The sequence below is a fragment of the Microtus pennsylvanicus genome, chromosome 4 (genome assembly GCF_037038515.1).
Source record: "Microtus pennsylvanicus isolate mMicPen1 chromosome 4, mMicPen1.hap1, whole genome shotgun sequence".
Taxonomy (NCBI): domain Eukaryota; kingdom Metazoa; phylum Chordata; class Mammalia; order Rodentia; family Cricetidae; genus Microtus; species Microtus pennsylvanicus.
The window spans coordinates 111,992,688-112,005,952 of NC_134582.1; the positions used below are offsets into that span (position 1 = coordinate 111,992,688).

Genomic DNA, 13,265 nt, shown 5'->3' on the forward strand with positions numbered 1-13,265 from the left:
ACCAGCTGAGGCATCTAGCCTCATGGACTGAACAACTACTGGGTTCTTTAGCCTTCTGTGCATAGGAGCCATTGTTGGATTATTAGCCCACAGCCTGTAAGCCATTCTAATAAATCTCTCTCTCTCACACACACACGTACGTCATATACATTCTACAAGATCTTTTACTCTAGAGAACTCTAATATAATTTGTATGTCTAATATGGATTCAACTATAGGCAGGGAAGTTCTCCAGAAAAAGTATTCTTTTTATTCTCATAGGGATTAAATGGAAGAAAACAAAAAGAATTCAGTAAAATATTTCAGTACAAAGTTTTTTATTGACACTGTAAGAAACATTTTTATTTATTTATTTTTGTTTATTTTTTTTCTTTGTTACAAAAGGACTAAGTGGTTCTGAAAGCCAAGGCAGAGTTCATGTGTCTGGGTTGCCATTCCCGTGGCCTATGAGCACTGAGCAGCCACAGGCTTTTCCGAGGAAGGCCCAAGGCCGTCACATACCAACTCTACACCTACGGTACTTGAATATATTTACATGTGTTGTTCTTTAAAAAGGATTACACATTTTCTTCTTTAAAAATCTAAAAAAAGGTGGAGAAAAGAAACATAGTTTATCTTACACATTTGCAGGATATACAAGGGTAACTTGTCAGAGGAGAACATCCTCCTATCGGCTTCAAACAACACAGGAAATCAGTCACACGACAGTTCAGACCGCTACAATCCTGGGCTCGCTTCTTGTTAACACTGTCTGGACATGCAGCCTTGTAGTGCTGACTGGACGACAACAACTGGTCCTTCTCATTGACAAGAGAAACATAAAATAAGGCACATACATCGTAAGAATCAAAACCCATGGCTCAGGACAAGCCAACATGTGAGAAGCAGGGAAGTGAGTTATTTAATTCTTTAGAAAAAGGCATGAAAAACAAAAACCTTTTAACACAGACACTAAACGAGAGTACCATGTATGAGCCTGTACTTTCACTAAAAAGCAAAGAAGACACTAGCATCATCAACGTTGTCTCTTCTCCATGCAACAGCCAAAGAGCAGAAAGAGGTTGCAGACTGTGAGCAGGATTTGGACAGGAAATGCCATGCCTGCAGAGATCTCATGGCCCACAGGATAGTTTGAGTGACCAAATGACCTTTCTTGGACTGGACTATCATGACAGATTATCTTGGGACAGAATACGTTCTACCACCACCACCCCCTATTTTGAACCTGTATCCTTCTAAAATTTTCATATTGAGAAAAGTCTGATAGAGTAGAAACACTGGTTCTACAAATCTAAAGGCAACAGCTTAGAAAATAAGGGCGAAAACGAATAATTAAAGAAAGAAGAAATAAAAGAGGAGAACCAGAAGGGGAGGTAGCAGCGGTGCTGGTCCTATGTGCTGCCTATCCCTCTAGGAAGGGCAGTCAATGTGGAAACCAGGACGCTTGAGACTTCAAGGTCACTTGCAAGGATTCCACCTAGGCTCCTCTAGAGGAGGCAAGGGTGTGACAGGAATCAGGCAGGCTCCCTCTCCTTGCTGAGCAAGGAGGAGAATCCCGAGCCTCCTTTTCTGAAACTAAAAGTAATAAAGGGACTAGGCCAAATTTATCGATAAGGCAAGCCAGGTAAGACCCAGACCAGAAAGTTTTGACCAGACACAGAAATTCAAGGACTCCCTTAGTAGTTCTGGGAGGAGAAAACGACCTGCTAGAGAAACAGAGAGGCCTTGCTTTGCACCCCAGAACCCAGACCAGCAGTTCCCTCTGGCCTATGGTCTCCTTTGATTTACAAGAAGTCTCCTGGGAGAGGCCTGAAGAGTGTATAGATTGTTTTACTGGACCTGGGGACATCCAACAGAAAGCAAACTGAGCAGCTTAGCACTGAGTCCTAACCGAAAAAGCTTCCTCCCTGTTGGAATCTGCGCTCCAGTGAGAAGACAGGCATGGGTAAAATTGGCTGGTGGGAACATTCTTCCTAGTCCCTAACACTTCCTTGGCTTTCATCTTTCTACTCCTAACTTTAATGTAGGATTTAAGAGGAAAGCCACACAACTGTGTCAAGAATCACTTGAGGAAAATTCAGTGTTGGGGCTGATGGGTTGACATTTCTTTTGTATGTAGATGATTATCTACATAGTTTTAAAGCAATATGCTGGATAATCCGTGTGCTCTGTGTGCACACACAGTATGACTTTATGTGTCAGCTGCAAGTGAGGAGTGGCTGCACTGGGTAAATGTTTAAAATCTTCATCCACGGTAAGGACTAATGGTGTTTGGAATCCACATGACTACTAAATATCATCTTTCATGCTCTCCAATGCTAAAAATGGCTAAAGCAATTTATTCCCAATGTCAATGGATATGACTTTTGCCTTTTACAACTAAGTTTTACACATCTTTTAAAATAGGGCACTTAGAATAGATATACTCCCTTGTGATAGTGAAATTAATAAATGGTAATGATACATCCAGTCGTGGGGTGCTTACATACCTACTTAGAGCTACGTATAATCAATTCTCAGTTATCTATGATAATGAAGACAACGGTGGGACCAATAGTCAATTATAGCAAGTCCACAAAACAGTTCTCAAGCTAATTCTACCCAATTGTTTCAATCTATAATTGGCCTAACTTCTTACTAAGAGCTAAAAGAGTGGCTGTCTGCACATCCACGCCTGTCCACTCTCTCCCGGCAGTGCTAAATAATGCTGGATATTATAAAGGTCAAGGGGACGCAAAGGAGGTGACTGAGAACTGACCACATAGACATATGCACGGGATGCACACTTACAGAAGAATTGAACCCTCGAAAACTCTTTGAATGAAATGCAAACTATTTCATTTGTAGGATCCCCAAAATTTCCATTTTTGTGCAGCTGTTAAAAGTATGCCCTGAATTGAATCAAGGTGGGGAACACATAAAAACCTGCTGTTCATACTAACTATAGAGCACCCACAATCTTCAAACCCACCACTCATTCAATTCTTGTACTCAGTGTGGGAGCTAAACACACACATATATGCATGTGTGCGTGCACACGTACGAACACACAAACACACACACACACACACACACACACACACACACACACACACACACAAGCAAGCCACTGAGTATTGTAAAGGAAAACTTTAAAAGAGTGAACCTGCAACCCCCTGGTCACAGGCACATCACTTCTAGTTCCTGGGGTAGCAGAGAAGCAGGCCAGATCTTTGAATTTGAAGACTTCTCTTCTAGAAGAACATGCACATCACACATTTACATGGGTTCACTCGAAAGAGGGCAGGCTTACAGGTTTAAAAAGAAGAGAGGGTGATTTGAATGTCACAATACTGATTCAAAACTGAAATGGAAGACAGTTTCTCCCCTAGAATACCTTAGGGTTTTTTTCAGAGTCCTTTTCCATAAAAGGAATATACTTGAGACACATCCCAATCAGGTGAGATGAGATTGCTAAAATACATATAGAACTTAGAAAAAAAAATGTCCAAACAGAGTCAATGAAGTCGTTCAAGTTCTACCATTTTACCTCTACTTGCGGTCCTCCTTGCCTACTGCATAACTGCAAGGAACTTGCTTTCTTCTGCTAGGGAGGTCAGCAAAGAACTCATATCCCCGATAGCCATGTTGGTGGTACCCATGGACAGGGACGGGAATGGGAGGGATGCCCGTGGTGTGGTGAGACGGGAGGAGCTGTGGGAAAGGTTCTGAATGATACTTGGGCTCAAGGCCCCTGACATTAGGCTGGTATGGTCCCCATCGTCAATGATGGCATCAAAATCGATCTGCACACCTTCTAGGTCATGACTGTCAAAGCTGTCGACTGTGCTTGTCACTTGGTTAGCACCTGGGGAAAGTAACTCCGAGTTTTCAGTGCCAGTCCCCTGGAGCAGGCAGTTGGCATCTGAGAGGGAAAAGGAAGCAGCTTTCCGGTCTTGCTGACTGAAGCCCACGGTTTGGTCATAGAACTGACCAGAGTAATTCTGCACATTCGAGCAGAGCTGCTGGGCCTGCCCTTGTGCCTCCATCTTGATGCTGCTCACCCTGCTTGTCTGACTCACATCGCTGAGCTGTCCTTGTTGCAGGGTGACGCTGCCCCTCGGCATTGCCGGGCGCCTGCTGCCCCCATAGCTGGCACAGGGCTGGTAGCCCCTGACCACTGCCATGCTCGATGGCTGGTTGCTGTTGTCCTGAGTCCCTGGCAGGCAGCTCTCTGTCCCTTGATAGATGTTGATATGTGAGGTAGGAGCGACCTGCCCTAGGATCTGCTGACCAGGGCGGCTGGTCCCCTGGTGCTGCATGCTGCTGCTGAGTAGCTGGTGGGCGATGTATCCCTGTCCCATCTGATCTTGGGTTTGTACGCCATTCACTGTATTGCCAGCTAATTCATTTGGTGCTGCGGACAGACCAAAATCTAGCAGACCCCCGTTCTCTTGCAAGGCGTTGCCTTTCAGCTTGGACCCTTGGATCCCCGCACCGCAGGCACCGTCTAGCACACTAGAAGCCAGTGGCTGCCTGCTGAGCTGGCTCCCATACTGCTGGGTCTTAAAGGGCTGTTCGTGGAAAGCATTTGCATTGGCGCCAGGTCCATCCCCGCCGTGGATCACAAAGTGCTCTGGGCCATTGTAGGTACTGCCGTTCTCCCCGAGGGTCTGATATCCCCCTGCTGGGCCAGACCCAGTCTTCCATGGATTCTGCGGGTGGACCACCGTATTGTTGTATAACCCGAAGGCTCGAGCCTGCTGTACGGTAGGACGCTGACCACACTTCAGCTTAGAGGACGACAGGTCAGAGCTTCCAGAACTGACCTCGTTCCACTGGATGGGCAAATCGGTTTTGCTGCCCTCAGAGCAGGGCTGCTCCAGAGCTGGGTACTGCTGGCCAACATGGCTGTCTGGCAGCCCTGGTAGGTCCAAGTCCTCTGGCCCATGGGCTACTTTGCTATCTTCAGAGATGGCACTCTGTAACTGTTGCCCATACCCTGTTTGGTTCTGGGAATTTAAATACTGTACCACGTCATCTGGCAGGAAATCTTCATCATTCAAGTTGGCATCAGCATCCATGGTCAGGGCCTCCAGGGCAACATTCTCTGTGATACTGGGAGGACAAGGAGATGCTTGGAAGTACCGGGGCTGCTGGCTGCTCTCTGGCCGGGTATAATTTTGCAGCACTAAGCCACGCTTTTCCACCGACGGAGGCAAACTTGGAGGACTGAAGCTGTTGAGGCTGCTGAAGCGTTGAACCCTGGGAAGTGACATGTTCTCGGAGACTGTCCTGACAGGGTCGCTGGCTCTCCTTACACTGTTTGCTAGCGCATCGTGAGGCAGCAGGTGACGCCGGCTGTATGCTTGGCCCCCTCCATCACTGCACCTCCGAGGAGGATGGACTGGAGGCAGGGTCACCCCTGAGTCCCTGCCTTCCCCAAGCAAGGCCATCCTGGTCTTCAGGCTCAGCCTTTCCATGTGGGGCAGGGGCGTAGGTGGTGGACCGCCAGTGGCTGCAGCGTATTTGGCCTTGAGGCGGTACTGCTGCACAGGCGTGAGGCTGAGCAGACTGGGCAGTCCATCACCCTGGCTGGCCTCGCTGGACCTCCGTGAGGCATCTGTGGAGATAGGGTCGTAAGAGTCAGCCACACTCACGTTCTGGGGTCGCCCTTCAGCCTGTGATGCCTCACTGGACCTGCGGCTGGAAAAGCAGGGGGAGATGCCCGAGGATCTGCGGCTGCTCAGGTAGGCAGAGCTGATGGTGCTGGTGTTGCTGTCTCTCCTGTTGAGTGTGTTCAGCACCGTGAAGTCTACACCAGACAGGTCACTTCTGCTCGGGAGAAGGGTCCCAGGCCCACCCGAACTATAGTTGTTATTGGACTGTGTGCCTGGAGGGAGGTACAAAGGGAGGAGAGGAAAAGAGACGTACAGTTAAGAATGTCTTAAATCAGGTGCGACATTTCCCCCAAGCATTCGACTAGCTTGTATTTCCTTGAACTGGGCAAACAGATCAAATTCTCTTGGCTTTATGTTTTGGAAACTAGAGTTGGGCACTAACCACAAATACACTTATTGCTGAGTTTTTTTTTTCTTGTCCCGCTGGAATTCGGATAGTTACAATTTCTCCATCAAAATCTGAGTCCAGCGGGGTGGTTGAGGTACATGCCTTTAATCCCACCACTCGGGAGGCAGAGGCAGGCTGGTCTACAGAGCAAGTTCCAGGGCAGGATCTATGTGAGTTCGAGGCCAGCCTGGTCTACAGAGCAAGTTCCAGGCCAGGCTCCAAAGCCACACAGGGAAACCCTGTCTTGAAAAACAAAACAAAACAAAAAAACCCAAAAAACAAAAACAACAGCAACAACCCCCCCCCCCAAAAAAAACAAAAAAAACTTTTACATTTTTAATTCCAGTATTATTCTGTTATTATTTCCAAAATATGAACCACCCAGCAAAGCAATGTAAATGGTTCAACATTAATACAGATAGGATCTAGCGTAAGTTTAGGATCTGTGAAGAAAGTAACACATATAAAACTAAGGGTTCCAGGTCCTCTTGGCATGTGCTGGCCACACATAAAGGAAAAGAACCATGTCATGCGGACAGACACGTGGCCTAAGGTGGAACTTACCATTTCCTATAAGAGGAGACACCGCAGGGGCTTTGGAAGGTAGAATAGGGTTCAGTCTTGGAAACATTCCATTCACTTGTTTTAGCCTTTCAAGTTTGATGTGCTCCATCCATTTGGTCCCTGCCGGGTTTCTCCTGGCTTGCAAAGCAAGGGCTGTGGTTGCCGTGGAAATGGTCGAGTCCATGATTGGGGTTTCATCAATGGCACTGAGGTCGGCTACACTACCTCCATCCGTCAGAGGAAGCTCGAGCCCACTGTTGGAATAGTTGCTGATGGGGGACTGTTGGCTGCTGCATGAAGACTGACCACCAGGGCTTGGCTGAGATGTCTATGGGGTCAAGGAAGAAGGAACAACATGATATCAGGAAGGGTAGAGGAAAGGAAGCCAAAATGACAGCTCATGCAAGTCAAGACCTCCATGTTATCAGTGGGTTAAATGAGAAGAAAAAATTATGTGCTGGTGGATGAAGTAGCCTTTGGGCCAAGATGATAATGGCCCACCAGGCTGATGCACAAGGGAGGTGATGGATGGTAGAAGATGCTAGATGTGATGTGATCATGGTTATCAGCCATGGGATCCTGTTCCAAATGTCAACTGTGCAGACATATTTCCTCATTTTCAACTCTATCTCCGGGACAGTATATTTGGGCAAATTTCATCACCACCCACCACAGCAGTTTCTTTAGTAGATAATGGAGCCAATTATTAAGGGCTGTTACTGGAAATTAATGTAAATCTCAGAGAGCACCTAAGCATAAAGACCTGATAACGTTAAAGATGAGGTCAGAGGCTTTAGTATTTATTGTTTCAACGGGGTTTCATCACACATACAGAGGATGCTCCATAGGGCACATTATCTCCTTCCAACAAGGGTCCATCTAGGCTCTTCAGAGTGGGTTTTCAAATTATTCTATCTTTTTCCTCCCTGCCATATTCTCCTGATATTATAGACCTTCAGGCAGGGCTTGGTCAAGGCAGCTGTAATAAGTAAATCATCAATCACTGTGCTTCTGTCATGCTCAGAAGGGAAGAAAGGCTGCAATGGATAGTGGTCCTGAGTTTATATAATGATTTTACTGATTCCTCTCTTAGTGTGTTCTCCAAATCCTAACCAAGTGGACACTGAAAGGAAATTATGTAACTATTCGAAACTTAATCTGACTGACTGGTCTCATACAAAGAAAGTCCATGCCAGGGCTTCTGGGATAGCAGGTGAAAAGCCTGAGCATCTCAGGGTCTGGGAAGCACCATAAGAATAGAGCTATAACACACAAAGGCTGCGTCCCATCTTTGTGAGAACAAGAAAAGTAATGTTCAGAGAAGTTCAGTGGCCAGTGAAAATCACAAAGTTTAGACTCCCCAAAATGGCTCATCTGTGCTCCTGCAGCACCCTCTCATGGTTCCGATAAAAACTGGAGCCACTAACAGGAAGTCAAAGACTCACTCAGGTATTCTCAGGTGCGTTGTACAACGCTGTGAAGAAGGCAATCATTCAGGTAACTCTCTCTCTCTCTGGGGATCCCTTTAGCTTTATTTATTGCTTTTCACAGCATATAAATCTGAGCAAATACATACTTTCTTAGCAATGCCACATGATACAGTAACTTCACCCTGGGCAACCAGTAGAGCTAAGAAGATTTGTAAATCTGATCACAAGTATGTAAATTTTTGCTCAAGTTTTTTGCCTCAGAAAAGTCTTGAGGCACCAACTCTTCTTATGGTACTGAGAGTTTTTTCAGCTTTGGGTAACTTATTCTTTGACAGTACAGACAGAGTATGTAAGTACATGTCTCTGTGGATAGGAGTATGCTCACACACTTCCAGAGAGCATGTAAAAGGCCAGGGCAACTACTTATATGTACTCTGACAACTGAATGGAGGTGAAGTTGCTAACAAATTTATCTAAGTCTTCTTCAAATTAAACAGTATAAGTCTGGTCTCAAACTTGAATTTATGCTATTCAGGACAGCAATTAAGCAGACATTGGGAACAACTGCTTAGTTGGCCCAGTGTGATTTATTATGAAAAATAATAAATAATAGGAAAAAGTAACAATGAGTTTCATCATCTGACTTCCAATTTTCACATGCTATGTTCAAAGGCACAGAGCTGAGTAATGTTCACTAAAGATAGCACAAAGCTGTAAGAACGAACGAAAAATGAAATGGGAAGAAAACTTGCATGTTAAAATAAAAACAAAACAAAACAAAACAAAAAAGAATAGAGAAGCCAAAATTCCCTCACCTTATTACCCACTGTCCTTAGGAAGTGAGAACAAGACATTTGGGAGCAATAGACAGAAGAGGTGTTGCATTAATAAGAAAAAAGAAGAAAGAATTTAATTTATAGCATGATAACCAAATTAAAGACATGTTTCAAAAGAAATAATATTAGAAATGTAACATAATGTTCATTAATAAATGTCTACGAAGGCACCTGGTATTTTTAAATGCGTGTATGTACACACAGCATCTATCATGGAAATGCGACCCCATAGTTTACCTTGAGGAACTTCAATTTTGTCACCTGTAAATATGCGGTGCAGTCTTTATCTCTTTGAGTATGAGTCTTATAATTTGTTTATAAATGTTCACGTCAAGTCATTTTGAGATAAACTGCTATAAATAATACTTAGCAGTGGGAGGTATTGTGGTTTGGGGTGACATAGAAACCATCTCCACTGTTACCAACCTGCACTGTAATGCCTAATACTAGAGCTGCTGCCACAGGTGACACAGGAGGGGCAGCTCAGACCCGAAATAACCACACAGAAACTATATTATTTAAAACACTGCTTGGCCCATTAGCTCTAGCTTCTTATTGGCTAACACTTTTATTTTAATTAAACCCATTTCTAGGGATCTGTGTATTGCCATGTGGCTGTGGCTTACCGGGTAAAGTTCCCAGCCTCTATCTCAGGCAGGGCTACATGGCTTCTCCCTAACTCCTCCTTCTTTCTCGCAGCATTCAGTTTACTTCCCCCCACCTCTATTCCCTGCACAGTTTCTTTATTAGCCAATGGAATTCACATCATACAGAGGGAAATCCCACATCAGTCACCCACTAAATTTGCCCTTGGCCTCGTAACCCTTTGCTCTAGCAAGTTCCACAACTGGCAGCTCTCCTCTCCCTCCCCTTTCCAGGATTCACTTGTTCCCCCTGGTCTGAGCACTGAACTCTGTCCTCATGGCCTCTGCCCTCAGAGCCCACTGGCAATTCTCCTTCTCTAGAAGGCTTTTATGTGTCTATGCCCCATCATCTGAATTGTACTTGTCTTTCAATCTGTGTACTCCTGAACTGTAAGCAAGCCTCCAAAGAACACGTCCTTCAGCTTATTCACTCTGGGGTCACTAGGGCAAGGAAGACAGAAAACATATTTGTAGAAAGGCTTATTAAGGAATGATTTTCTATAGAGTAGCCACTTGGAGGAGACTGCCAGCCATGTCTGTCTGCCACAAGTGGGACAGCTCCAAAGGAGTTTTGAAAGTCAGGTAGGAATCTTAGAAACTCCTTGTGAGCAAAGTTATTGTCTAAGCAAATTAGCTTCAAGAGAGCAATCTCAATCACTGGGCTCCTGACCCTCAAATCACAGGGGCAAGATACAATAAAGAGGGGCTGTGTTGTCCCCTGACATGCTCAGTTGGATTTTTCTCAATGAGCCTGATCAGCTCTGGGAGAACAGGAGAGTGAATGACATACCATGGGCTTCTCAGCCTTGACCGTCTTCACCTGGAGGCATTCTTCCCGCTTTGAGGTAGTGTTGCTCAACTCCTTCTGCTCACCAAAGGCTCCCTGAGTCGGCCGGCCGGGGGACCGGGACTGTGAGTGGCTGCCAGAATCTCTCGGCGGCGGAGGCCGAGGGTGCATGTCTCCACGTTGCTTCTTGGTGACATGAGCCTCGGGACCATGTACAGTCTTCACATGTTTCCGGAGAGAGCTGGGGTCTGTGTAACGCTTGGTGCAGCCGGGGATTTTGCATACATAGGGTTTCTATCAAATGCCACAAAAAATGAATTGTCAACGGATGGTTATAAAAAGTGATTACGACTTAGTAGTTGTTCATTACAATTCTAATTCTTTCAAAACCACTTCTAGAGCATTCAGACACCTTTCAGGTCTAACGACTTAGAAAGGCTATTTGGACGGTGCTCGGTGTCCATAGAATCTAGCTTAATAGGGTATTCTTTCAGGGAGCCACGAAAGCGGTAAAAGTGTATAAATTGCCTTTACATTGTTGGAAGCGTTTATGCTCAGGGAGGAAGTATCACGGCTCTCCATCTATTGATGAGGATAATAGCAGGAGGCTTACAAGAAGATGGTATCAGGACAATTTTATATATCTTGCAGGAGACAGTTTGTATGAAGAATTTTTTTTAATCTTATCTTGGTTCTGAGATCTAGTATTTTTTTTTGCTTGGCAAATGTGCTATTTGTACACAGGTATTATAATAATAAGACATAAAATCAAATGCCCAGAGCTGTCCTCATGTTGTTTCACTAATATGTGCTCCTTTGGGTAGCATCACAACTCTTTGGTGTTCAGAGCTGAAAATGCCCAAAATTTTAGAATCTGGTCTCTAAAGATGCAGCTTCATTATAGACCATTCGCACACCCTTTCCACACATTTCTCAGGGCTGGGGAACGGTTTACAGAAAACCAGGACTTCCAGTCTGCTCTTCTGACTTTCCACATCTGCACATGATGTAACTATTTCATGTTAGTTGGTGATCATGCCTCCTGATATAGTTACAAACCCGGGATGTTTATAACTAAATATTCATATAGATCACAGAACTCTTCCTTTGTTCTGTACCAATGCCAGACTTCCAAAATGATACAATTATGGGGTGTTGCTATGACTGAAGTCAGCTCTGCCTGCCCAAGGGCTCTATGTATACGAACTCAACCGGTTTCAGAGGGAACACTTAAATTCACTCCTGTAGTGTGAAAATCTTACACTTGTAATGCTCATGAACAGATACTTTTGTTCCTGTTGCTATTCCCTAAACAACAGAGCAACTATTTATGCGGCATTTACACCGTATTGGGCATTAGAAGTAATCTAAAATGAGAGCTTATTTATGAATATTGCAGCATTTTAGTAAAGCGGCCTGTACATTCTCTGATTCGGATGTATGTAGGGGTCCTGGGCATGATCTCCTGCTGAATGCCATGAAGGCCCTATGTACCTCCCTCTCTGTGTACCAGAATGGAAGCTAGTATATAAGAAATCATGATAAAAGCATGATTAAAATAATGTATCTCTAATCCTTGATAAAGACCCTGTCTTGTAGAATGCATGTCTAAAAGATGACCCTTTTCCACTAAAAGCCCAAGGCCAGAATGAGTGCTGAGATTTTGTAATGTAGAGAAGTGAAGATTTCGAACATTATCCTGAGAGACTTTACCTGCGAATGTAAGATTCAGGTGGGCAGAACTGATTCCATTAACTATAAATTATGTCTACTCAGGAGCTCTGCGATTGCCGCATATACATGATGAAACGAAAGTACAGGATTCCATGCATTAGGGCCAGAAGAATGGCTCTGACAGTCAGTGCCATTACCTTTAGGTTTTTGTGCATCAACCCTGTGCTTGCTCAGGGCACTGATGGGACAGGCTGTTCCATCAGCAGAGTGCATGAGGCAGATATGTGGGCACGGGGAGAGAGGCACATGGAGGGGGCACAGGAGATACTGGAAGAGTCGCTCTTCCTAGACACACATGCATGTGAATATCAAGACTAGCCTGGAAATGAGGACAGGCTGATATGCAATGACCATGGAGAAGTTCGTCAGAACAAGCATTTTCAAGAGCAATGACGCCCATCAGCACACCTGTAACCATGTACCCCTGCATATGAACATGACATTAGTTATCTACGGAAATCCACAAGAACACGGATTCTGGAAGTTTATGCTTTAAAATAAAATCCTTAAACACAACTGTGTAGTCGAACCTTGAAATTAGGTGATAGCAATGAAATGCAATGACGGCCATGACAAATGGCAGACTTGCTGAGTGGTCTGCTTTTCATGTCCTGGGTTTTTAACTTCTGACATGATTGTTACCATTTTGTCTTGCACACTCAGGTACCATTGGAGAGGTGTTAATGCATTTTCTCCTGACTACAGAATTTATTTATTTATTTACTTACTTCTTTATTGTTAATAAAAAGACAAGTTCTTCTTTACAGCCCACATTAGCCGTGAATTCATGAGTCTCCTGCCTTAGCCTACCAGGTGCTGCGATTATAGGGTTGAGCCACTTCCCAGCTAGATTTTTCTCACCAAACATCAAATGAGTCCTACTATATGCAAGATTCCCTGTACACAAAGATATGTAATCTTGATAAATACAATAATCTCTCATTTAATGTTTTATAAGCTCTATACAGAATCTTCTTTCCTGGCAGGGAAAAAAAATCACACCATGCGATTATTTACAGTATAAAGTGTGATACCTAAAAGATGCAATGAAGACTCCTCTTTTGGTTGGGATGATGAGGGGTCAGTTGTTAAAATCTGGGTTTAACTCCCAGCTCATGGGTACATAAGGTGCTTGTAACTGTGCATGACCCAAAGTAAACACCTGCTCAATGGAGCCGTCATTATGAGGAAGCACTTTAGTTAGGTCTTGAAAATGGAGAGT

The 13,265-nt window shown here is 44.5% G+C and overlaps 1 protein-coding gene across 1 annotated transcript in view; it reads right to left on the bottom strand.

Moving 5' to 3' along the window:
• Window positions 1–306: 306 nt before the first annotated feature.
• Window positions 307–13,265, bottom strand: part of Gli3 (GLI family zinc finger 3) — a 257,726-nt gene continuing 244,767 nt past the window's right edge. Inside the window, exons 13-15 of the mRNA XM_075970160.1 lie at window positions 10,313–10,603; window positions 6,613–6,940; window positions 307–5,872 (exon numbers count right to left, since the gene is read on the bottom strand). Coding sequence (XP_075826275.1) covers window positions 3,552–5,872; window positions 6,613–6,940; window positions 10,313–10,603 — 2,940 coding nt within the window. The 3' untranslated portion in view covers window positions 307–3,551. The remainder of the gene's footprint in view (window positions 5,873–6,612; window positions 6,941–10,312; window positions 10,604–13,265) is intronic.